The sequence below is a fragment of the Bufo gargarizans genome, chromosome 6 (genome assembly GCF_014858855.1).
Source record: "Bufo gargarizans isolate SCDJY-AF-19 chromosome 6, ASM1485885v1, whole genome shotgun sequence".
NCBI classification, from domain to species: domain Eukaryota; kingdom Metazoa; phylum Chordata; class Amphibia; order Anura; family Bufonidae; genus Bufo; species Bufo gargarizans.
In genome coordinates this window covers 271,070,644-271,096,998 of record NC_058085.1, presented here as the reverse complement: position 1 = coordinate 271,096,998, position 26,355 = coordinate 271,070,644, and the positions used below count along the sequence as shown (strand labels likewise).

Here is a 26,355-nt window from a genome sequence, read left to right as displayed (position 1 = left end):
TAGGAATAGCCTATAGTATAGGCCAACGTAATGTAGGCTATTATTAGTTTCCAAATACAAAAATGAATAGCGGATATGATATGTATCCTTAAAGGGTTCTCTGGGATTTTGATACTGATAAGCTATCCTCAGGAGTGGCCATCGATATCAGATCTGTGGTGGTCCACCTCCCAGCACCCCTGCTGATTAGCTGTATGGAGAGGCCGCGGGACTCTGGTGATTGCTGCAACCTCTTTCTAGGCCAGTGAGATCATGTTCATCAATCACATGGCCTAGAAGCCCTAGATGCAGCTCAGTACTATTCAAGTGAATGGGGTTGAGCAGGATACCAAACACAGCCGCCATCCAATGGACGACGCTGTGCTTGGTAGGCTGTGAGGAGGCCACAGCACTCAGAGGAGCTCAGGTGAGTGTCTTGGCTTCCTCAAATATCTGATGAGGGGGTGCCGGAGGTCGCATCCCCAATGTTCCCATAATGATGACTAATCCTGAGGATAGTCCATCAGTATGAAAATCCTTGAGAACCCCTTTAAGTCTCAGGTATAGCATTCACTGTATGTGGGCACAGTTGCCTTCTCCAGCTAAGGTTTATCACCATCCTTCATGAAGAATGTTAATAGTGGTAGCATTAGTTCAAAGGAGGAATCTCTAAGAACACAGCATCTATATATAGTACTTAGTTGTGAATTTATAGGCTGGATTTTGGGTTTTCTTACATGTTAGTTATGTTCTGGATCACTTTAAATACTTTTCATAAACCAAAACGGAATCTAAAATCCATTCTAATCTATTTTTGAACAAAGTGAAACTATTTTTATCTCCGTTTATAGGGAGTTGCCGCTCCAGAAGGGTGATATAGTTTATATTTACAAGCAAATAGATCAAAACTGGTTTGAAGGCGAGCACCATGGAAGAATGGGAATCTTCCCGATTTCCTATATTGAGGTATGGCTTCTACACTCGGTTATCACTCAGAAGTCATTATTTTTGGTCAGTATCTAACACTAAGTTGCTTTTGTTCCAGATACTCCCACAAACCGAGAAAGCACAGCCACAGAAGCCTCCACCGGTGCAAGTTTTGGAATATGGAGAAGCTGTGGCCAAGTTTAACTTTAATGGAGATACGGCAGTAGAGATGTCATTTAAAAAGGTAGCGGATGGAAGCGTCTTATGATAAACTGACCAAGTTGTCAGAGATGGAGTGATGGATGGACAGAGTGATATATAACAAGTAGATGGAGGGATTGGTGATTGGAGAGAATTTCCTGTATGCTCTGAGGATGCTTTTGTGCACTTTCTGTATCCGGGCACACTGATTATCCTAATAATAACTTTTTATGGTTACCTTGAATTGCTCTTGAAAGGAAATTCTGTTTAAATTTATTTTCAAGGGTGAAAGGATAACCTTGATCCGCAGAGTAGATGAAAACTGGTATGAAGGAAAGATATCTGGCACCAGCCGTCAGGGTATATTCCCGATAACCTACGTAGATGTCCTGAAGAGGCCACGTGTAAAAAATTCACCCGATTATATGGATCTTCCATTTTCATATTCCCCAAATAGAAGCACAAGTGCTTCCCCACAGGTATGTGTCTCATAGTACATTATGTACTGTAGGAATATTATGGTTTATTAGACCTTTTTTGTGTGTTTATCATAAGCTATAAAGCTATTACTGGCAAGTAGCAACATTCTAATCAGTTGTCTGTATGCCAGATCCAGGAATGGAGTATAGGCAAAAACAATAGGTTTCGGGTCTGTATACATGATTTGTCTGGAAAAACATCATATAATCATGCAGAGGGATATATTTTAGTCATTCTATAGATGTGAGCCCTGTGATATGCAGGTACAGGTATCCTAGCTTATATAGTTCAGTCTACTAAAAATTCTGTTCTATTCTAGGTGGGATCGTAATGGTCATTATGTCAGATATTTGGGACATTTTCCCCAGTTATCAGATATTATTTTTTTTCTCATTTTCAGTATTTTATTAAATTACCAAATTAGGGTTGTGAACCCAGGGACTTCTTGGCAATTACAAAATACAGGTCATACAAGTGAGCTGTTCCATCTGGTGGATATAAATGGAGTTGCAGTTTTATTTTATTTTATCTATTACACTTTTTATGACCTTCACCTAAGTTAATATTTTGTGATATTTTGTGTTAGTCCATTTCTTTTCCATCACATTCTTCTTCTTTTTATGTTTTCTGTTTTTTCCTTTTATTGTGTCAAGTCTCCTAGCTATGCCAGGCCACGTACTACTACTCCACCTGATGTCTCTCGCAGAGCTTTCTCTCCAGAAGTGCAGACTATCACATCTGAATGGATTTCCCTAACGATGGGTGTTTCCCGCAATAGCGGATATACCTCAACCCCCCCACTTCCTCCTTTACCCGAAGCCATGCTTTGTGCCATAGACTACATAAGTCCCTCAGCAGCTGCCAGCCCTACCTTGTCTTTAACACCATCTGTTAGCCTCCATTACTGTAATGTCTCCGGTAGATCCACCCCGAACTCTGGCCTGTCTTCAGTGCTGACGTACCCATCCAGGCCACAGTCTTCTACTAGAGTCAGTTATGTCATCTCTCCACACAGTGATGAGAAGTTTGCCGGTTCAGCTTCCAGTTATGGAGGCTCTCCGGTGCAGATGACTGCACCTCATGATATTCTGATTTCAGAGCTTACTGATGTCTTACGTAATCAGCACACCCCCAAGAGCGATGTTTGTTCAATAGAAAATGGTGATCATGACATTTGGAAGGCATCAAATGGTAGAATTAGAGACACCCAAGCAATGCCACGTGTAAGTGGATGTGCAGGAATAGATACTAAAGCAAACGCCCATTCCTCTGACGAGAGCCAGTTGTGTAAAGTACATCTTGGTAGTGTTGTCCAGGAGGATTTGAAAAGACTTCAGGGCAGTCCCATTAAGGTACATGGTGCATGTGTGTGCTCTTGGCTCATGTGTAGAAGAGTGAGATTTTAGGGTTTTGAGAATCTACTGATCAATTGCCATGTAAGACACATTACTTCTACTAACCCTTGTTTTGCTCCTCAGCTCCTGTACAGTGCAATCTTACTACATTAAAAACCAATGTGTGTGTGTCTTGCCAACTAATATTTTCGTTCATATGGTGTTATAGCCCATTCACATTGATGACTTTATCAATTTATATGTAAAAATGTATGCAATTATTATATTGCAATTGATTTACACAAGTTAAAAATCCTACTTTCAGCAAGTAATTCAGCAGAATGATCAGTCTGTGAAAAGCCCTACCTCTGAGTAGTCACTCTGTGGGAAAGGTTACAAAGTCATCTATAATAGTTTTACATTGTAATGTGTAAGGGTATTCCCAAAAATTACACCCTGAAAGAGCAAATATTGTATATACTTTTTTACCATAACTCAATAGTATAAACGATTATAAGAAAATGTGTAATATATCGTATTACAAAAAAAATAAAGTACCGTAAGTGCACACCAAAATTATGTTAGCGCCCAACAAAGTAATTGCTGTGTATGAAAAACTCAAATCGTCACCCCAAAGATAAAATACACAGCGGTATAGTATACAAAATACATGTTTTATTAATCAATTATGCAACATATTTAAAATCCGGTAATAGCAGCATGCATACACAGGAATGAAGAAAAACAGGACCACATGTAAAGTGTCATATGCTAGTCTACAAACCCATCCATGAAAAGTGTTAATATTCAGTTTCCTTCAACACCATCTAAACCAAGAGGAGAGAGGGACAGGAGATTCCCCAAAGTGCGGCCTCCTCAATGGAAAAATGGAGTCAGAGGAAAAGTCACCATACTAATTAGAAATAAAGTGCTCAGTGCAGTAAAGTATATACAAAATTCATCAAATAGTAATTAGTGTAGAGAATAATTCCGACCAATGTAGTCCTGGCCCCGGCTTCTAAGAAATGTTTTACTGTCTCACCACAGAGCTGAAGTGACAGCAACACTGCTGTAAAATGCCCCCATGCCGCTTCTGAGTAGGGATGAGCGAACTTGTGTTTTCAAGTTTGGCATACAAAGTTCGGGTTTGGGTTATCTAAGAACTCCATTATGGATTCCGGAAACAGAATTGTTAGATAACCTGAACCTATATTGCCAAAAGGACCTTATTAGACCCAGGTTTTTATAACTATGCAAGATTTAGAAGCCAAAGGCCTATAATACCTGTTTTTGGCCATTGCTAAAACGTAACTTTTATTCTTTATTATTAAATAAAACTACCCAAATATAGACAATGATTCAAAGGATGAAACTGGCCCTAAGCTTGTGCAGAGTAATACTAAATATCTTTCACTCTCAATATATAACCATAAGGTTTGCCTATTATCACTTGTAAAGTTCAGGGAGATATCACTGGGATATTATATTCATATCCCTAATATTTTCCTATCCTGTGACGGTGTCAGTAATTTATTGTATTAACTTTGCCGACACTAAAGCAACAAATATAATTGTAACTGTAGTGTATCTGGTTTGCCACAGTGTAGTATATACTGTTAGTGACTGGTTTTGGCACACAGGAGTATATATATATTCAAATCTTTATTTCTACTACTATTGTCTAGTGCACCTTGTGTCAATTCCAAATCACTAACTATCCCGGACTATAGTGATTTAATAATAAAGAATAAAAGTTATGTTTTAGAAATGGCCAAAAACATGTATTTTTGGCTTCTGAATCTTGCATACCCTGAACCTTGTACGCTGAACTTGAACTCACAAGTTCGCTCATCCTTTCTACTGAGTTTATATAAGTGAGAGGTAGGGGACCAGAATCTCCTATTCTCTATGTGTACTCAAATTGCTAGGATCAATTTGGTTAATAGGTGAGCGTAGGAATTAGGAAATTCCCAGTAATACGCTCCTTGGTCCTGTCAACAGGAGACCAAAAAGAACCTTTGTTATAAGTCCCATTAGACATAACCCAGCCTTTTAATATCCATGACCGTGTGTTATGATATCCACAAGTTTAATAAGCTTGCAAAATATGTAATTTAAAAATTAATAATTAGAAAGTTTTTTTTTTTTTTAAGTCACTTTATGAATGAGGCATAACACTGCAATAGTAAAAGGTCACCTCTAGTCTCGGCTCAGTGGAAACCATAAAGCGACCATTATGTGAAGGCACCGTTATTAGGTTATCTCCATGAAACGGTCGTCTCCATTGTGTAGAGACATTGGGTGCTCCTTATTTTGCTTGTTCGATAACCTAATATGATTATCTACACTGAAAGATCTGACAAGCTTTTTCTCCTTTAAAGACCACAGACACAATGCCACTGTCTTCGTCTGTCTATCCTTCTGCACTGTCTTCCTGTCCTGTCACAAATCAGCCTACCTCCCAGGCTTAGAGGCAGGGTCAGTGTGTCACAGGTAACCAGCTGCTGCTGGATTCGTCTAGCTTGCTGCTTGAACATGAGAAGGCCCTTGCTCACAAGCTGCATGCTCTGCCTTTAACCTACCGCTGCCTCCTCATCCCGATCAGCATATACAACTCTGCAAGAGCGCCATGATTCATGTGACCAGAGAATCGCTTGCAAATCTACATACTAATATCTCAAAACCATCTCTGAATTGTATGTGAATAGTTTATGGTCTAGACAAGAATTTACCTAAGGCCTAGTTTACACGTCAGTGATCTGGTCAGTGTTTGATCAGTGATTTCCATCATTGATTGGAGCCAAAACCAGGAGTGGTGCCTACACAGAGATGTGGAAAGGTATAATGGAAAGATCTGAACCTGTTCTGTGTTTGACCCTCACCTGGATGGAAATCACTGACCAAATCACTAGGGCTAACAGTGGGGTTACAGAAAGTACTGCTAAGGAGCACACATTGCAACAGTCCCATGCAACAGACCGTCACCGAAAATAGCTGCACGTAGCAGAGTTGACAACAATTTTTAAACGCCTTCCCAGCAAAGTCGGGTTGTCCTAGGTGGAAAATGGGCAAGGTTTATGTAACCCCACCCTGGTCTTTACCGGTCCCATTATCAAAGGAGCGTGTCCCTAAACAATCTGACACTGTTAGATCATGCGGACAGACAACCCAACTAGTAACACCCGGTTGTCAATTTCAGATGCTTTCACACTGTATACAGTAGAATACATGGTCCTTAGGCTTCCTTGTTAAAAATCTGCATATTGTGTGACCTATGGATATGTTTCATGTGAAACATGGACACTGCAAAGTGCCCCCATTCATACATTTCTAGGAGGAATACCAGAAAAGTCGTTACTAAAACGGACATGTATGGAGAGCCAACGGGTCCTATTTAAGGGAAAGAGACGTTCTAAGAGTTTCTTCATTTGTCATTTCTAGGTTTGTAGGCAATGGTGAATAGTTTTCACATGTTTTTGCTCAACAAAGAGAACCTGTCACTTGAACATGGTGTTTGATCTGCCAGCAGCATGTTATAGAGCAGGAGGAGCTGAGCAGATTGATAGTCCTCAGGATAGGTCATCACATCAGCAGAGGTCTGATCAGCTGTTTAAGGTAGCTGCTAGGTTTACTGGCGCTCTGGTGGGCCCAGCGGGCTCTACATTGTATGGCAGCTGTACTTGGTATTACAGCTCAGCCCCACTGACTTGCATGGGGCTGAGCTGCAACTTAACCATGTGACCAATGTACAGTGATGTCACATGGCCTAGGAAAAGGCCACAGTGCTCAGGGAGTACCCGCCTCTTATAACAGCTGTTCAGCTGGGGTCCCGGGTGTTGAACCCCACCAATCTGATATTGGACCCCACCAATCTGAAATGATAGGTCATTAATAAAAATTCCCAGATAAATCCAATTTAAATGCCTGCTCTTTCTATGCTCAGGAGTCCAGTGCACAGTCCTATTAGTGTTTGTCAGCCTTGCCTATATGACTGTGCATATATCGTCACTGAGTAGGACCGCCCAATGGACTCCTGAGCCCAGAAAGAGCAGAGAATCTGTATTGGGTATAATGCATTTTTCCTGCTGCTCATAGATAGGACTGCATGTACAACATGACAGACTGTAATTATTACACCGACAGTAGTATCACTTGTTCCAAAGGGGAACTTTTCCACAATCTATAAGTTTGCTCCAATATTTTCAATATGGACATACATAGGCCCCCACCATGTTATATATATTTTACAAGGAATGTTTTACTGATATATTTAATCTGCAGCTTGCAAACACAAGATACAGCAGCACTCTGCTTTAAGTGGAAAGACATTTATAAAAATGAATGAGGTTGTCCAGCATAGAAGCCGACAACCCCAGTGGTCGTTAGGTGTACCCCATAGAAAAAAAAAAAAACTACTCCCCTATCTGCTGTTCCAGTGCCACTGACCCATTCCTGGCCAGTTCCAGTCCTGACTTGACCAGAAGGGGCTTGGGCCTAGGGCTGCTGCAGCCAATCACTGGCGCACACATTCCGAACACGGTTGTCGCTCCTAGGCATCACTGCTATATTTATTATACATAGAAATTTGTTCTTAGTGCACATTTTGATCAGCTTGTGTGAGTCTATCTACCCTGTGAAGGCAACTTCATTAGATGGGAACCTACCCTACAGACTTACCTGTCTTGGGCCTAGGCTTCCATTATTTGGGTGTGTCTGTTAGTGTACTCCTTTCTAAAGGCAGATAAACACGGCCTGATTGTCAAGCAGATTATCTGGGATGGAAGTTCCTACGAATGCTTGTTCCTGATTATCTGTCTGTCTTATCGTTTCTGGGCAGGAGATCATGCTGTCGAAACAGCAACAATGCAGCTGTATGAGGACCGGAGATAGCAGCAGCCATCGCCTGTCCTCATACTGTGGAGGTGATCCCTGCATGTAAATGCAGCGCTTCACCCCCACTGAACGAGCATTCAATTGTCAAGGAGGTAAGCTTTGATCGCTGCATGTAAATGTGGCATAGGACTGTTTCATTTCATTTTGTTCATTCTGGAGGCCTGTGCTCTAGCCGGGTAAGTCTTTTCATGTAGGGCCCCATCTAATAAAGTTGTCTTGGCAGGGTGGATGGCTCACACAATTTGATCAAAGTGTGTACTAAGAGCCTAACAGTAATTCAATTTAAAATAATTACCGTACTATATTCAAAGTCTGAAGATGTCTTAGTGCCCAAAGCGGTGTGCTGCTGTAGCGTCTCTGCTTGCGTGCCTTTACACCTGCACATTTATTTCTTGATCTTTGCATGTGCTGGCCTACTATGTTTATAATGTAGAACTCTTCAGATCATGGAAGAAGTCATATTAACGAATGCAGACTCTTAAAGGGATTCTCTCACCTTGACAATGCAGTAATCTGCAGGCAGCCTGTTATACGGCAGGAGCAGCTGAGCAGATTGATTTCTAGCTTTATGGGAAATTGTTCAGGAAAATGTCTCATTTATTCATTTCAATCTCTTCTCGTTCTGAGCTTAGGAGTCATGTGGGCGGTCCTAATCGGTGACTGACAGCGGTCTCTGTATACACACTTACTCAGTAGTGATTGACAGCCTGGATGACTCCTAAGCCCAAACGAGAAGAGATTTAAATGAATACATTTTGCTAAATAAGATAACTATATAGCAGCCTGCTCAGCTCCTCCTGTTCTATAACATAGTGCCTGCAGATTGCACTGCATTTTTCCTGCTGGCAGGTTCCCATTAATGAGATTTCAACTAAACACATCTTTGATGCATTCACATGAATATTACGTGGCCAGAACATTGAGAATGCTGATTTAGTGGAATTCTCGTAATTTCCAAATTATACTCAACTGAGATTCCCGTAGAATTGTAGCCATCTTGGATTCTTTATATTCCTATTAAACCAGATGTAATGCATCCATTCAGTATAATGGGTACTTAAGGTACTGAGCAAGTAACCAGTAATTATTATGATACACCCATAATGTCCTGTCTACTGTCTTTGACACTAGGCAAATATGCAGTAAACCATGGTAACCAAATAAAACGTTTGCTTTCACTGTTGAACAGGTCTTACTCAAATAATACATGGACGTAAGACACAGGTTTCAGTTAGCTCTTCTTGTACTTTATTTCCCTTTAAACTACGTCTGGCCGAACATATAAAAAAATGTTTTTCAATACCTAATGTACAAACGTAATGAAGTTTTGTTTGTATATTTAGACTTTTTCCTTGAGATGTCTTGTCACCAGCGTGTCCAGTTGTCGCCATAAAACAGTATAGATGAGAAGTCACAGTGTCTGGAATCGATTAGCTGCTGTTATGACTTTGCTGATGATAAGAGATTATGTGGGATTCCAAAAAAATAAAAAAGCAATGTTATAAAGAAATATATTTTTTCTACTGCTGCATCTGTAAACTCCTGTTAAAGCCAGATTGACAAACCTGTGTCCTTGACCCATGGATTGTTGTAAAGGGGTTGTCCCATTACAACAACTTATACTCTGTCCACAGGAAAAAGGATAAGTGGCTGATCAGTGGGGTTCTGACCACTGGAGCCCCCTGCCGAGATGGAGATTGGGGGCCAATGTTGCCTTGTTTGAATGGAGTGGCGGATACACGTGTGCTTCCATTCAATTCAGCTCAACGGGGCTGCCGGAGATAGCAGAACGCTTGTACTCGGCTATATACAGCAGTTCCATAGAGTTGAATGAACCATAAGATACGAATGGGTGTCTACTGCTCCATTCAAACAGAGGAACATGGGCCACCGTTCTAGTGATCAGTGCAGGCCCCTTAACGGCAATCGAGTGGACAGGTGATAAGTTCTAGTGGGACAACCCCTTTGATGACCTAAGTTTGGGTAATTAAGCTCCCATTTGGGTGAGGACACATAATTGGAATCTGTCTCCGAGTCAAAGAGAATGTTTAATGAACAACAGGACGGTAAGTGAATAGGTTTCATTGGATATATAGCATATGATATGTTTCAGTGACTCCTCCAGCAATTCAGTATCCCTCAAATGTAGGGACACCCAGTTGCAGGTGGCTAGTACGAAATTGATGATCTGCTAGTTTTCCACCAAGACTTATTCACTTACCCTCATGAAATAATGTCGAGTGTATTTGGAAATACACTTTGAGACTACTAAAAATTGCATTGAAAAGTGGTCTTCTAGGTAGTGGCCTTCTCAAAGAGGATGTCCATCATACATAATATGGTGGAACTAAAAATCACATAAAATCTGGTCTAGACAAGGTTGTGGTCTTCTGAAAGAGGTGTCTTTTGGAGAGGTTTCACAGTATATTTTTACGATGAAATGCAATGGGATCTGGACTTTCTTGATTTGCCTACCAGCACAGGGAGCCTGTGGTCATATCTTAGCATTGTAAAGTTTATTATTATTGCACTTGTGTGTGTGTGTGTGTGTTAATCATTAGAGTAAGTAAACTTTTCCACCGTTCGCTTTAGGACCAGTTTTGGCTATTATATATTTGTTATACTGCACCATTTAAGTACCAAACAGTCGTTGTTTAGTAATGACCTATATGTTTCATGTATTATAGGTTAGATAATGTTCTTGCATGCATATGTATGTTGGTTTCTGTGTGAGAACGTGCATCAAAACACGGCATGGCTTCGGGCAGTCGCTGTGCAAGTATGTGATTTGTTTTATTGTGCCTTCACTTCTCATCCCATTCTCATTGCATCTTTTGTCCTTTTACATCATCTCATTAGCCTTGCAGATCTGACGGTGAACAAACAGCACCTAAAAGTCCTGTAAAGCTTACAGACTCCCCGGTTAATACCCTGAACTCAAATTCTTTTGTGGTAAGCCCAAGCAAATTACATGTATAATCAACCTCTTTAGACCAATCTTGAAGATCATATTGTTACTTCTTACTGCCTGTTTTATCCCTTTTTAAGTTCTTACCTAATATGGACATATTTGAAATTTTAGGTAAACTTGGAGAACACTATATATATTTAGATATAGATACAGGTTATTTGTCAGATTCCCACTTATTTTGGTATTGTTTTGTTTATTCCTGCTGTTTAATAAGCTTATATTATTGGCCTGCCCAAGATAGTATCTTATGATGCCTATGAAATAAGCCTTATTTTATTAAAGACTACATAGTCCGTGTACAGATTGCGGACAATGTTCCCCAACAGAATCTGCCCATTGATATGCCTGAAATAATAAGTTATAGGGAACCTGTCAGGTTCAGCATGTTCTACTGTCTGTAGACAGCATGTTAGAGAAGAGGAGCTGAACAGATTAATATATTGTTTTGTGCAAAAAATATTCCATATAACTTCATGTATTGGTTGAAATACCTGCTGAGCATGAGCTTAGGTCCTTGAGTCAAGTGGGTCGACTACTAGACTTATAAGCCCAGAATGAGAAGGCATTTAAAGGGAGACATCAGATTTTACCCCTAAAAGCCATGCTGCTTACCTGAGAAAACAAAATGCTCTTGCTGTACATGGTAATTGGCCCTCAAGCATTTGTTGGTCATGTCCAGCCTGCTCAAGTGTCCGGCTGAGCCAGCCATAAGTCAGCCCATGTAAATTATAGACTGATAGGGATGACACTCCCTGTGTCATCCACAAGCCTCTCCAAATCTAGTTAGATAGCAATCGGCGCATGCACAGAATTAAAAGAAGTACTGTGCACAATGCAGCGAGTTCATACTGTGCTTGCGCTGTACGTCAATCAATTGGCACTTTTGCATTTTGAATTCCCTGTTGTGGGTAGAGCATTGATTTTCGTTGTGCACATGTGCCAATCCCCATCTAACTAGAATTACAGAGGCCCATGGATGATGTAGGCTGCATCTTTCATGTCCGTCACCAATACATGGCCTGACTTACGGCTGGTTCAGCCAGACCCTTGAGCAGGCCGGATACACGTAGCAGACACAAGGGCAAATTAGCATCCAGTGTGTAAGAACAATAGCTATATGTTTGCTACGTCATAGTGGGAATGGTTTGTAGGGGTGAGAAAATAGTTCCATTCAGAACTGTACACAGATCTCATAGGGCACCATGAAAAACTTAGTGAGGGTCCCCACCACCACCCTGCCCATCCCACCTAGTTTCCTAGTACTTGTGTGTGAAACGTTCCAATGCTGAACGTAAAGTGCAACGCTCCAGATTTCTGGAAAAAGTGGAGTAGGTGCTCCATAAATATGGCATTCATTCTGAACACCATAGTTCTCAAATCTTTTATATGACATAACTCTCATACAGGGCTGTAACCACCGGCAGACCATGCGACTGCTATGGGGCCCAGCACAAGAGAGGGCCCAGTCTTAGTTGGGATCATCTCCTATTCTACTGGAGGTGAAAATTTGGTCAGGACTCTACTCTCTAAAAGAACAACTTTTAGCAAACGAGAATGGCCCAAGGGTCACCAAAAGAGGTTTAGGTCGGAACCCCTAATGTCCTGTGTGCGGGGCCTGAATTAATCTCCCTATACATCTCTGTCTGCCTCATACAATGTATTCTAAAACTGGCCAAAGCCACCACTAGGGGGAGCTCAGTGCATAGGAATTTTCTGCTACTATTGACTGCAATGAAAACTGTAAAATCTCTTTGCCCTGAGCTCCACCTAGTGGCTACTACTTGAAAATGTAGGTTTTTTTTCATATTGGTAGCAAAAAGAGTTCGTACCTGGGACCCCTATCAGCCATGCCTCCATGGATGGTATGCCACTGGTTCTATTTAAAAAAATTGCAAACTGTGCTGTTTTTTTTCCTACAAAACTACCAGTATATATCCATCTGCTCAGCTTGACGTGCTCTATAAAATGCTACTTACAGATAGCAAGGACAGCATTCACAACCTGACAGGTTTCCATTTTCCATAGTATTATCTGTCTGCCATGGATCAGAGTCAACATTACATCATACATCCCAACCATTGTGTTCATAATTCTGCCTCCTGGAGTTAGGTTGGTGGTTTCACTTAGGTATGTCTAAAAGTCTACACATGGGTTATGTACTCAGTCATCATCCGTGAATCAGACAAGCAAAAATTACCATGTGTAGTCTGCAGTTTCTGCTAGATTTATTTCCATCAGTCAGCTCAGATGGCGCGCCCTTGCTCAGGGGGCATGTCCTGTCACTGTCAAAGCTTCTAACAGAAGTATATGGCTGGTGGCAGTTGAAAAATTAAACTGAGCATGTGCGACCACCTCAGTGAACAGAGAAATAAGGAAAAGAACAAACAGCAGGTGGCGCTGTACCAATACAGTGATCCCTCAAGATATATTGGCCTCAGGATACAATATTTTTAACATACAATGGTCTTTTCGGACCATTCATAAGTTGAAACTAAACAAAACATACAATGTCTCAGATCCAACCAATCAAGGCCACTTCTCTGGTAAATTTGCTGTATTAGTTGCTAGTTGGCAGCTATTCCTGACTGTTATATGTAAGGACTCGTTTTATCTGTCTTACTTATCTGCTTACATTTCTTAAATCTTCACTTTCTCTCATCTTGGATGACATTTTGGGGCTTTGGAACCAATAACTCAACTTACAGTGGTCGTCCTAGAACCAATTAATATTGTAACCTGAGGGACTGTATATTTTATTGAATTACTCAACCTTTATGTCTATGCAGTTACAAAAGTATTCAGATCCAAGTGCTGGTTTGAAAGATGTAGAATATTATTTTTTGGGACAACCCCTTTAAATAGAAAAGAAAAAGTCTGCTTTTTACCAGAAACGGTGAACACTTTCGTATAGTCTGTTCCTGGTGTTGCAGCTTTAATACATGGTACATGACTTGTGCATATGGTTAGTTTTGCTAGTTCTGCAAAATGTTTACACTTCATTGTATTTTTTTCTCAATTGACCATTTTTATGTTCCGATCCTAGTTTTGACGTATAATATAGTTCAAAGTATATAGACAAGTATACAAATGTTTGCAATGTGTCCTGGCTTAAAGAATAATGTGCATTGTATTGGTTTTATGTACATAGAACTAACTAGTATAGTGTAGAACGGAGGCAGACTTCAGTGCTGCCCCCAACCATCTGGCTGACCCTCTTATAGGGGCTGTGGGGGTCCAGGCAGAATGTTACCTTATTGTGCTTAGTACACACTAGGGATAACACACAGCATACGTTTTACCCAGATTGCTCCCTTAAAGCAGGTGAGCCCCATTCTTCCAGTAGGTGGGGGCAACACTTCCGGGACCTGACCTATCGGATATTTATGGCACATATTATCAATATGCCATAAATGTCTTTAATCAGAATAGCTCTGATTGTTAGTGCCTTCCTTGGCAGTGATATAACTTGTCAATGTGAACCTCAGGCCAGGGAAGGATGGTCTGGTGGCAGTCAGACATGACACTGAGTGTATTGTACTGGATGGATCATTGTAGTTGCTGACTGGTTACTAAGGACTACTTCATATTTTTGAGGTTTGGTATAGTTTAGTAGAGTCATTATATGTACAAGTCATTATACTGTTTAATTTAGGGTACTTTCACACTTGCGTTGTTTGATTCCGGCAGGCAGTTCAGTTGCCTGAACTGACTGCCTGATCAGGCAAACTGTATGCAAACGCATGTCATTTTTCTGACTGATCAGGCATTTTTCAGACCAATCAGGATCCTGATCAGTCTGAAAAACGCCTGATCAGTCTGAAAAATGCATTGCAATACTGGATCCGTTTTTCCGGTGTCATCAGGCAAAGCGGATCCGGTATTTATTTTTTTCTCATTTTTAAAGGTCTGCACATGCGCAGACCGAAAGGACGGATCCAGCATTCCGGTATTTTGAATGCCGGATCTGGCACTAATGCATTCCTATAAAAGAAAATGCCGGATCCGCCATCCAGGCAAGTCTTCAGTTTTTTTTGCCGGAGATAAAACCGTAGCATGCTGCGGTTTTCTCTTTTGCCCGATCAGTCAAAATGACTGAACTGAAGACATCCTGATGCATCCTGAACGGATTACCCTCCATTCAGAATGCATGGGGACATGCCTGATCAGTTCTTTTCCGGTATAGAGCCCCTGTGACGGAACTCTATGCCGGAAAAGAAAAACGCAAGTGTGAAAGTACCCTTACCTGTACAGAAAGGGCTTGTTCCAGTAATATGGTGCACCTGCCATTCTGGTGCACCTGCCATTCCTTCACATTAGTGACTTCTTACATTTTTATGTTATTTTTTGGATTCTATTTTATATTTAAGCAGTTGTACAGTAGTTTTTACATTTTTAGATATAGCTCACAGTGGGTTAAAGGGAATCTGTCACCATTTTTTATTCTGCCCTATCTGAGGGCAGCATAAACTAGTGTCCGCTACCCTTAGCAAAAGGAGCACTTACTTAAAGTGATGCAGTCATTTTGCTAAAGTCTGTATGGAGCAAATCTAGCAAGAGCCTCACTCTGGAGCTGTTCAGTACTCCGCACGCATCAGAGAGTCCTCCTGTCTATGAGCTTCCGGCTTTCCCTGCCCCTCTGCCACCGATTGCAGTAGGGAAAAGAAAGATGCTAAGGGTATCTGTCATCAGTTTATGCTGCTCTCAGACAGCAGAAAACTGGTGACAGATTCCCTTAAAAAAAAAATAAAGAAGCCAGACTATTGTCACCAATCCCCCGACATTGCTGTTCTGATGCCTTTCGGTCTCTGCTGCTTTCCACTTTCTGGGGCCGGATCATAATGCAGAACATAGTGATCGGCCTTTTCTGCAGCGGATTGGCAGCAGCATGGATTCAGCGAGGGGGCACATATCCCTTCTGCTTCATTTGTAATCCACTATGAGACATATATAAAAAATGTAATACAGCTTGACACCCCCTTTAAACTACGGTAGGTTGTCAATAGACACGATGGCCACATTTTCTCATGAGGGTTCATCTAGATTCTGACGTGGCACAATTTGGTGCAGCCAGTTTAGAGAAATTATTTTGTCTAGCTCAACAAAGGGGAACGGCTTAACAGAAAAAGGATTTTGGCTTTCTAGGAAAGGGGTATGGTCCAATATGCAACATTTAACGCCATAGTTGCACCACAATTCTGGTGTAATATTCTATCTCAATGTAAGCCAACCAATAGTTGGTACAGAGCTGGACAAAGATGTCTGTCCCTCCACCACATTTATCATCCAGCCTGAGCCCCTGTGATAAATCTGGTGCAGGTCAATATAGCCTGTCTTACCTTACACCATCTGTAGGATTAGTAAATCTGCCCCATTATACCTGGGCCTAAATCTATGCAAATGAATGAAATGCATGAATGTCAGGTGTAAGCACTTCCATTGACAAAGAAATGTGAACTGATAGAACTGGTGCTTGCTAAGGTGTGGTAAATTAGTAGCACTGTACCAGCACAATGCCCAGTATAAGACCAGCCATAGACCAAGAGCACAACAGGTTTTATTGGTATCATTAATGGGGATATCCAATGATAAATGTAAAATAAAAAATCAAACTGTCAGACTAATCACATAGTACTTGCTACTTTCTAACAAAGCTAGAACCAGCCCTGTACCTCACATGCATCCAGAGATCTTCTCATTCATTGCTTCATTTGCTCTGCTAGATTTTCTGACAGATCGGGGACATGTCCTTTGTGCTGAAGCTCTCTTTCTGTCACAGCTTAGGGGGTGTTCTTTCTCAGGGGAAATGGCCTTTCTCCTGCAGTTCTTTACCTGTAACTGTCACAGCTTCTAAGAGAAGATCCACTGGTGGCAGATGAAGGATGGAACTGAGCATGTGCAACCACCTCAGCAAGGTGGACATAGAAATAAGGAAAAGAACAAACAGCAGGAGGTGCTATATCGATAGAGTTTGTTGAATAACTCAGTGACTATACTATTTTGTAATTAGAAGCAGTTACAAAAAATATTCAGATCCAGATATTGGTCTGAAAAATTGTAAAAAAATTTCATAGGGCAACCCCTTTCATTCCCATAGACACTTACCACACCACCTGCATTTAGCTCTGGACTCAAGTCAAATGGCAACTTTGACTGTGGCCCATCAAAAATATGAAGATTTAATTGAACAGTCAAACACTTGTGGCGCTGCATGGCGATATCCATCACACAGATCCCTGACCCAGCTGTCTAATTAAAGTGTCATTGAAAGAAAGTGAAGTGGTGGTACTCTTGAAGCAGCGCCAATGTTATCCTGATTCAGTCTGTCCCCTTAGTTATGTATAGGTCTACTGTTTTAATACTCCGGCATAGTAACAAGTTATAGGATATGGCCACACAGTGTTGTGGAAGGGGTTTTGAGGCACATCTCCCTGCAGGATTTTCAGCCAAAGCCAAAAGTGGATCCACCAGGAAGAAGGATAATTCCTTCCTTTATATTTCCCATTCCTTTCGAATTCACCTCTGGCTTTGGCTGAAAATCCGTCAGGCAGATCTGCCTCAAAACCTCCTCCAAAAAAAAACTCAGACAGACCGATAAATCAGTACCCTTGTAGACAGTGGCCTATTTCGGTATATGGTATCTCATGAAGCCATACTGAACTTGCAAATTAATATTTTTTCTTCCTCCACCAACCACTGGACTGGACTGGGAATTAAAAGAAATGTCTTAGAGTCAAACTATTGTGTACCTTGATAATATGTCTCCCTATATCCAAATAACCCATGCTAAATGTGTCCCTTATAATTTGCTTGATGACCACAGCAGCCTCATCATACACTGACCACAGGACCAGACCTCACAGAGTCTGAAAAGAGCTATGTGGTAAGAGATCCTTGGTGTGCTGGATATAGACCGGCCACCGGTGCATTGACTTGACTCCTCTCCGTGCTAACATGTGTGTCTCTGTTTATCAGTACCAATAATCTACTCTTTCTTGCTACGCCTGCCCTTTGAATCCTAACCAGCATAATGCATGACCGAGCCAAGCTCACCAACGTGTCCTTGCTAGATTAAGAGCATTTTCTAACAGCAACATGCTAATGGCATCAGGCTCTCCTCTGTGTCTTATGTATATCTGTACTAAATTGTCCCTTCTTCTGTATCTTGCCTGTTTCTTCATGCTTACCCTTGGAAAACTCGTGCACTCCACCTTATGGACTTAACGGGATCTCCACTTCTGTTGTATACTGGACTTGTCTGCTGCCCTCTGGAATGTCTCCATCTTTTCCTGTCTCTTTGCTCTTGTTGACTGTCGGCAGGAAGCTGTCTGCAATGAGATAATAAGCATTGCAGAGAAATCAGTCCGTTACTGCAGTACTATCTCTCACCCCTTTGACTATCGGCACAAAGTGTCTTCCTATGACAATAAACAATGTTTAATCATTTCTCAGCAACCTCAGGCACAGCAGAGAAGGGACAGCTCAGAGAGGAGTCAGACGCCGCAAGACGCGTAAGTTTCCGTCTCATTGTCCCTCTAAAATAACTGATGTACGGGGTCTGCATCTTCTGTGATAGGCATCTCGTGGGTTTACTTGCAGTCCTGTGTAATGCTACAGATAAAGCTTTGTAGGAAGCAACTATGTCAGCGTTTCCCCAATCTAGCTCTGCTACATCTGTACATCTTCAGGCAAAAAGTATCTATTGATTGACTGGATCTAAGGTTTGGGATTATTTGACCACCATTAAGGCATCATTGTTATAATAGGGACTTTAAACAGGGCTCACCCATAAGAGGTTATTACCATGCATCTCACAATACCAGAATTTAGGGACTGTCTACTGTGCTTGGCAGGCATCCAGCTGAACAGGACATCTAGGAGGAGCAGTGTATGCTATGGACTGGCAAAAATATATATTTATTGACGGGATCTCAGGTTTGGGATTATTTGACCACCATTAAGGGTACTTTCACACTAGCGGTTTTCTTTTCCGGCACCAAGTTCCGTCCTAGGGGCTCAAATCCGGAAAAGAACTGATCTGTTTTATCCCCATGCATTCTGAATGGAGAGCAATCCGTTCAGGATGCATCAGGATGTCTTCAGTTCAGTCTTTTTGACTGATCAGGCTTTTCAGAAAACCGTAGCATGCTGTGTTTTTACCTCCGGCCAAAAATCCTGAACACTTTGACTGAACGCCGGATCCGGTCTTTTTTCCATTGACTTGCATTAACGCCGGATCCGGCGCCGTGTGTTTAGTCAAACCGGATCCGTCTTTTGCATGTGGAAAAAAAAGTCCATAAAAGGCGGTTCCGTTTTTTCCAATGCATTTTTTCAAATGTAATCCGTTTTCACACGTTTTTCCGGATCCGGCGGGCAGTTCCGGTGTCGGAATTGAACGCCGGATTTAAACAACGCTAGTGTGAAAGTAGCCTTAGGCATCATTGTTATACACAGGCACTCCAAACAGGGATCACCCATTTATTTATTTATTTTATGCACTTATATAGCACTACTATATTCTGCAGCGCTTTACAGACATTAGCATCCAACTATCTCCAATGGGGCTCACAATCTAAGGTCCCTATCAGTATGTCTTTGGAGTGTGGGAGGACACCGGAGAACCCTGAGAAAACCCACGCAAACATAGGGAGAACATACAAACTTCTTGCAGATGCTGGTTGTCCTTGGTCGGATTCGAACCTAGGCACCAGTGCTAACCACTGAGCCACCGTGCTGCCCGTCCATAAGAGGTTATTACCATGCATCTCACAATACCAGAATATAGGGACTGTCTACTATGCTTGGTATCCAGCTGAACAGGACATCTATGAGGAGCAGTGTATGCTATGGACTGTCAAATGCTCAACTACACCAAGAGTGCTCTCAACATTTGGCCAAGACCACCTGACAAACAGGGCCTAGATACATTTAGTTGGTGGCCAGGCAGGTACACAGCCCTTCCAAACTCCGTTTCAGTGAACCATATGGCAGGAGCATTCATCAGTTTGATAATAGTGTCCATACTATAATCACACCAGCTAAATGGACACCCCGGCTCTGGGCCTGCTAAGCTAATAGAGAAGGTTCCTTTGGTCAGGAACTGCATCATCAAGGTGGTAATTTCTAGAGGAACACAGTTATCCATATAATTAAATTGGTTGTCCAGTTAAAAAATAAAAAATAAAAAAATTTCCAAATGATAATAGCCATGTAAGGAATTCTGATTTAACATAGAGGGACCGTCCTCTCTTGCAAAGTGGAGATCCTCTACAAAGATGGTCAATTACTCTTACACAAACAACATATTTCAGTAGGCACTGTGTAATTTATTTGGGGGTCCCAGCAGGGATACACTTCATAATCATCTTATCTTCAGAGGACCCTTATAACAACCAAGTGTTGTAGAAGGGGAGAACCCCTTTATGTGGGTGTCCATCAATATCAATGTGCAGTTTGCTGTGCTTAATTTTTCCGGTGACAGCTGCTATTCATGACACAGCGGCAGGACCTCAACCATTAACTAGACACCACTTAAAGGGGTTATCCCATGCGTAGCATAAAAACTTCTAATCAGAAAGCATATAGTACATGGCAGTCTCTTTCTAGCAAAGCTAGAACCAGCCCTGTACCTCACATGGATCCAGAGATCTCCCCATACATTGCTGCAATTGTTCCTCTACATTTATTTCAATCTGGCAGCTCAGGGGGCGTGTCTTTTCTCTAGGGGCATGTCCTTTCTGCTGCAGCTGGTGGCATTTGAAGGATGGAACTGAGCATGTATGTCAACCTGGACAGAGAATAAAAAAAAAAAGGGGCAAACAGCAGTTGGCGCTATACAGATTGATTTTAGTGCAATTACAAAAGTATTCAGATCCTGAAAATGAAAAATGGGACAACCCCTTTAGAGGGATTTTGTCATCTGAGAATGACCTATTGTTTAAATCATAATTTTTATGTTAAATCTACTTTTGGTGTTTTTTTTTTTTTTTTTTATGTTCCATGCTAAAATCATGCAGTTTTCACACTGGCAACTAGGCCTATTACTGCTGATAAATACTTAGGTTGTTCTTTAAGGTGGATTGAGATGGGGCGATATTCGGACAGATTATTGGGAACGAACGTTCCAGCAAACGCTTATTCCCGACAATCTGTCTGTCTAAAGGTGCAGCCGATCACCCGATAAATGAGCGAAATGCTCGTTCATTGGGTTGTTAGTGCTTGCAAGTAAGTTAGCATTTCTGGGCAGGAGATCATGCAGTGCCCAGAAACAATGCAGCTGTATGTGGATGAGCGATCACAATAGTGATCACTCATTCTCATACTATAGAGGAGATCACTGCATGTATATGCAGCACTTCACCCCCGCTGAACGAGCAGCCGACTGTCAGGACGGAACTCTTCCTTCCCGACAATTGGCTACCAGTTGTCCCGTGTAAATCCCTCTTTACATTTTAACGCTGGCCACACACCAATGAAAGTCTCTGGTTGCATTCCCATGCAGTTTATTCATCATGTACAGGGGATATGTAATATTTCCGCAACAAAAAAAAGCACATGATGTCATCCAGGAAGGATTGACCTTTGACTGCTTTGTGGGATAGGAAATACCACTGGGAACCAGAAGCTAGGGCATGCCTTTTCTTAGCCTCCAGCACTGCCTCATTCTTTCCATTACCTACATGACCACAGGAGGAATGTGTCTCAGCCAGTTTAGAGATTAAAGGAGAGGCAGCCTGGAAATTCTAGATATTCACACAGCTGCCTGGGGGAATTCAAGATTAGGAGCTCGTCAAATCCTTATTCTCTACTGGACAGCATGTCACTAGACATGAGATACCTCCGCTGATTGTGGAAGCCCTGCATTGTGTTTCATGTGGCCTTCCTATCTAAACCATAAATGTTCAGCTTTGTCCATTTTCTGAAGCTTGGCTAGGTGGTCACATAACACCCTTTCCATTGTCTGATATGTCTCCTGGATCAATTCGATTTTTACCTATTCAGACTTCCACCTCACTGATCCCAGAACAGAAGAATATAGTGGTCTAAATGGCCAACACCGGTCAACCGGTGTCCAATTTACCAGGAAGTATTACACTGATTATTTTGAGTTTTCTCTAGACACATTAAGGTCATCCCTGTATAGGTAGGGTTAATGCTCAGGGTTGCTTTTATAGCCTACCCATAAATTCTATTTCTAGAGAAATTATGTATTTTTCAACATATCCGTTGCATCACAAAATTCTTTGCAGTTGATGCGTTTTATAGAGTGACTTTATTTCTCATCTCATGAGCGTTTATTGTTTTTACCTTCTTTTCATCTGGCTGTTTTCACCTTTGGTACATTTGTATCCTTATTTGTCATCCTAGGTTTACCTATCAGGCTTTGTACACTTACCTACCACAAAATGATGATGAGTTGGAGCTTAGAGAAGGAGACATTGTGGATGTTATGGAGAAGTGTGACGATGGTTGGTTTGTAGGTAAGATCCATCACCTCATATAACGTGAAGATTGTTTTCAATGTAACGCTGCTTATTTTGCTTGACGATAGGGGTGCATTTAGGCTACTTTCACACTAGCGTTCGGGCGGATCCGTTCTGAACGGATCCGCTCATAATAATGCAGACGGAGGCTCCGTTCAGAACGGATCCGTCTGCATTATTTTTAGCATAGAACAGCTAAGTGTGAAAATAGCCTAGTACGGATCCGTCCAGACTTTCAATGTAAAGTCAATGGGGGACGGATCCACTTGAAGATTGAGCCACATTGTGGCATCTTCAAACGGATCTGTCCCCATTGACTTACATTGAAAGTCTGGACGGATCGGCACGCCTCCGCACGGCCAGGCGGACACCCGAACACTGCAAGCAGCGTTCAGCTGTCCGCCTGTCCGTGCGGAGGCGAGCGGAGCGGAGGCTGAACGCCGCCAGACTGATGCAGTCTGAGCGGATCCGCCTCCATTCAGACTGCATCAGGGCTGGACGGCTGCGTTCGGGTCCGCTCGTGAGCTCCTTCAAACGGAGCTCACGAGCGGAAACCCGAACGCTAGTGTGAAAGTAGCCTTACAGGGGCAGATGACAGCCAATTATTGGGAAAGAAAATTCATATGAATGCTTATTCCTGACAGTTGCCCCATTGTCACTGAGAGTCCGGCAAACGCTGGTTTTCAGCTGATTTGATGTTTATGCTGCAAAAAAAAATGTGTCTTTTGTCGGCAGCACATTGTCCTGTTTAAATCTTTATGGAGAAGAAAAATCATAGTAATGATCATTCATCCCCATACTGCATTTATGATTGCTGCAAGTAGATGCAGTTAGGGAGTGGGCAATGATCAAGGATGAATGTCCTAGCAATACAACCTGTAGACCTGCTTTCTATTACACATTGTGACCTAATGTGGCCAAATCCCCGGAGTTGCAATTTCTGAAATATTTGCAATTTTGCATAGTATGAGCAGGCAACATTTACTTAAAATAAGGGCAGATTCTGTATATCTAAATGGGGCTTTGTAGAAAACGACTCAATTCGGATGAATGGAACTGATGTTCAGTTACAGAAATTTCTGCAACGAGTCTACAACTTCACCCTAAAGCTTCTGGACACAGAAAAACTAAAAAAAAAGTCTTATAATTCATGCCAGGCCTTGTACAGCAGATGTTACATTGTTCTCCTGTCTCCCTTATTCAAAGTAGGGATGCCTGTCTCTTCCATTAGGTCACCAAATCATATGGGCAACTTCAGACTTGGGCCTACCAGTGGAAGTGATCCCCCCCCACAGCTATACAGAATCTATGCATGTTCTCTTTGTACACACATCTAGTCAGGTTCATAAATAGTTGTTGCTGCTGGACCATATGAGTCTCATTATGAGGACTCATGCATACCAACGTGTTCTGGCCGTGCCCGTATTGTGGCCTGCAAACAGCAGGTCACTTGAATGGGTCTGCAATCCGGAAGATACGGAGTGGAAGGCCACAGAAGCACTACAGAGGGCTTCCGTGGCTTTTCGTTTCGTGCCTCTGCACGGCACAAAATTAAACCTTCCCTATTTTTTTGCAGTGCAGACGGATCGCGGACCCTTTCAAGTTGAATGGGTCTGCATCCTTCAGCGCAGGACACGCGGACAGTGTGTGCATGAGCCATAAGCCGCAGGTGGAGCCTGACGGAGCATCCTCCGGTGGACCAGTCTGACTGTGCAAATATTTTTGGAGGTCCTCATGACTAGACTCAGACGAGATTCTGGACTTTCTGATAGTAACCATCTTGGAGAACATATGGTCAGCTTTTCCTCTGCTTGAAATGACTGTTAAACAATTTACATGCTCGCCAAAGAAAGATATTAAGATTTAAAGTTTAGTGTACCTTTATTTTCTTTGTTTTATTTTATATATATATATATATATATATATATATATATATATATATATATATATATATATATATATATAAAAAACACATGTATGAGAATTGTGGTAAACTGAAGACTTCATTGTAAGAATTCTACTTTCATTTGCTGCAGGTACATCCAGAAGAACCAAGCTGTTCGGCACCTTTCCCGGCAACTATGTCAAATCAGTGTTTTACTAAAATGACAGTACACAGCTAGAGAATTGTGAAGCTACTTGGCATTGTGCAAAATGAAGGCCGTTGCTGAATGTATTCGCTATGCGGTTCTACACAAAGCGGTTTACACGTGTCAGTACTCTCTGAAAAGTGCAACTCTAAATTTCTACCAAAAGGCAATGAAGAGTTAATCAGACATTGATTAGCATACCGCCTTACGGTTCTTTTTCATTTCATCTTTCATTTGATACTGATCTCGTACTGAAAGTGTACCTGTCTCCTACACATAGCGCAGGCAGCCATTTTGTAAACTGAAATATTTGTACTTTTCTAGGATATCCCTACAGAATGGCTGCATTGGTTGCACAAGGCGTGTTTTAATTTTTTCATAAATAATGTGCAATTTCAGTCACTTCTATTAAAATATTTTATTTTGCTCAACATATTATTTTATTATCACACTTGTATAATATGAGATGCGCAGACCACAGAGTAATCATGTACCGTGCAGCGGACGTACACGTGCTGTAAACCTGTGGTTCACTGGCTGATGATGCACAACTCCTGTGGTGCTCTGCCACAGTATGGATAGAGCAGTCGCACATCTCACCCATGCAGAATCGGTAGCTCCGCTCCAAGCAGTCGTTTAACTGGACTTATATGATAAATGAAGGACCTGTTGTAATTGAATGGTCAGTATCTCCTCTTCTGAGAGTTACCTTTCATTCAGGAGGATTTGCCATGGACATTTTCATTATATTCAGCTTTTGTAATGGCTATTAGTGGTCCCTTAAATAGCTTAAATCTATATTTAAAGCGACCCTCTGGTTCAAGAAATAAAAAAGATAGAACGCTTACCTGGTGACCGCCTTTTCATTTTTTCAGCTGCAGATCCACCAGTTCCTGGGCACCTCTTCTGTCATCCAAGATGGCTGCACCACTTCCCAGACTACCCAGGGCATACATGAAAATCCAAAAGAGTAAATCCAGCACTTTAAATCTCCAAATACGCTTAATTTCTTTACATAGCAATATCTCACAGATACAGACCATCCACCAGCAGTTGACGCGTTTCGAACAAAAATGTTCTTAATCGTAACAAATTTTCATGAATGGACTTACTTGGCCCTATCCGCGCACAGGAGTTCTTATGAGGAGGTGAGCTGGTCCATTCTCATTTATCCACCCAGGGCATACTATGCATTGGTAGTAGAAGACACTTCCTTCTGCCCTCAGATTGGGCAGCCCTGCTCACGTGAGCAATGTTGGCCAATCCAGGAGCAGTTCTGGGCAAGCAGGAAGTGTCTTAGACTATTAATGAATAGTATGCATCAGGTAGTCTGAGAAGCTATGAGGCCATCTTGGATGACCGAAGAGGACCCTGGGAACTAGCAGATCTACGGGTGAAAACATGAAAAGGCGGGCACCCTGTGGGCATTTTATTCATTCCCCAGTTAATGCGATTTTGTTTTCTTAATTCAGAGGGTCGCTTTAATTGCCAAATGAAAATCATACTGACAGCAAGGATATCAAGTGATTTACACTATATATTTATGGAGGCTGTGCTGTTAATGTGTATATGACTAATAATGTATATATGCGATAGGGAAAGAGAAATCTGTGAAATGTTTAATAAGGAGAAATAGCTTCCGTTCCGTCTATCAGGTCCGTGCAGTTATTCTTCCCGGTTCTTGAATTTGAGACCGATCTTCCTGAAAATGACAGTGTTACGTAACCTCAGAAGTATTTCATGCTTCATCCTGATAGACCGAAAGTGGAAATGTCAAATTCAATGTATTTTAGATGGTTGAGTGAAGTAGATAGAGGCAGGTTTTTAAAGAGGTTCTCTAGACAAAAATAACGGGAGAACGCTACTGACCTTTACGCGCCCATACACGTCAGATAGTGGAATGAAAATGTTTAGAAAATTGGCATCCAGCAGAAGGGAAGGGTGGTTGGTCCTGTTAGATTCTCTCAACCATTAGTCTGCAATAGTACGTGGATGGTTTT

General features: G+C 41.7%; 1 protein-coding gene across 25 annotated transcripts in view; it reads left to right on the top strand.

Annotated features, from left to right (window-relative positions):
* The window catches only part of SORBS1 (sorbin and SH3 domain containing 1), a 336,387-nt gene extending 311,601 nt beyond the window's left edge, over window positions 1–24,786 (top strand). For 23 of the 25 annotated variants that reach the window (XM_044298962.1, XM_044298981.1, XM_044298976.1 and 20 more), the window contains 9 exons: window positions 831–945; window positions 1,025–1,150; window positions 1,392–1,586; window positions 2,241–2,939; window positions 10,674–10,766; window positions 17,606–17,665; window positions 18,235–18,293; window positions 22,150–22,262; window positions 24,302–24,786. In XM_044298962.1, coding sequence (XP_044154897.1) covers window positions 831–945; window positions 1,025–1,150; window positions 1,392–1,586; window positions 2,241–2,939; window positions 10,674–10,766; window positions 17,606–17,665; window positions 18,235–18,293; window positions 22,150–22,262; window positions 24,302–24,369 — 1,528 coding nt within the window. In that variant the 3' untranslated portion in view covers window positions 24,370–24,786. Of the gene's footprint in view, window positions 1–830; window positions 946–1,024; window positions 1,151–1,391; window positions 1,587–2,240; window positions 2,940–5,302; window positions 5,415–10,673; window positions 10,767–17,605; window positions 17,666–18,234; window positions 18,294–22,149; window positions 22,263–24,301 lie in introns of those variants that run through there. The other 2 variants (XM_044298982.1, XR_006390469.1) reach the window with 2 other exon arrangements.
* Window positions 24,787–26,355: the final 1,569 nt, after the last annotated feature.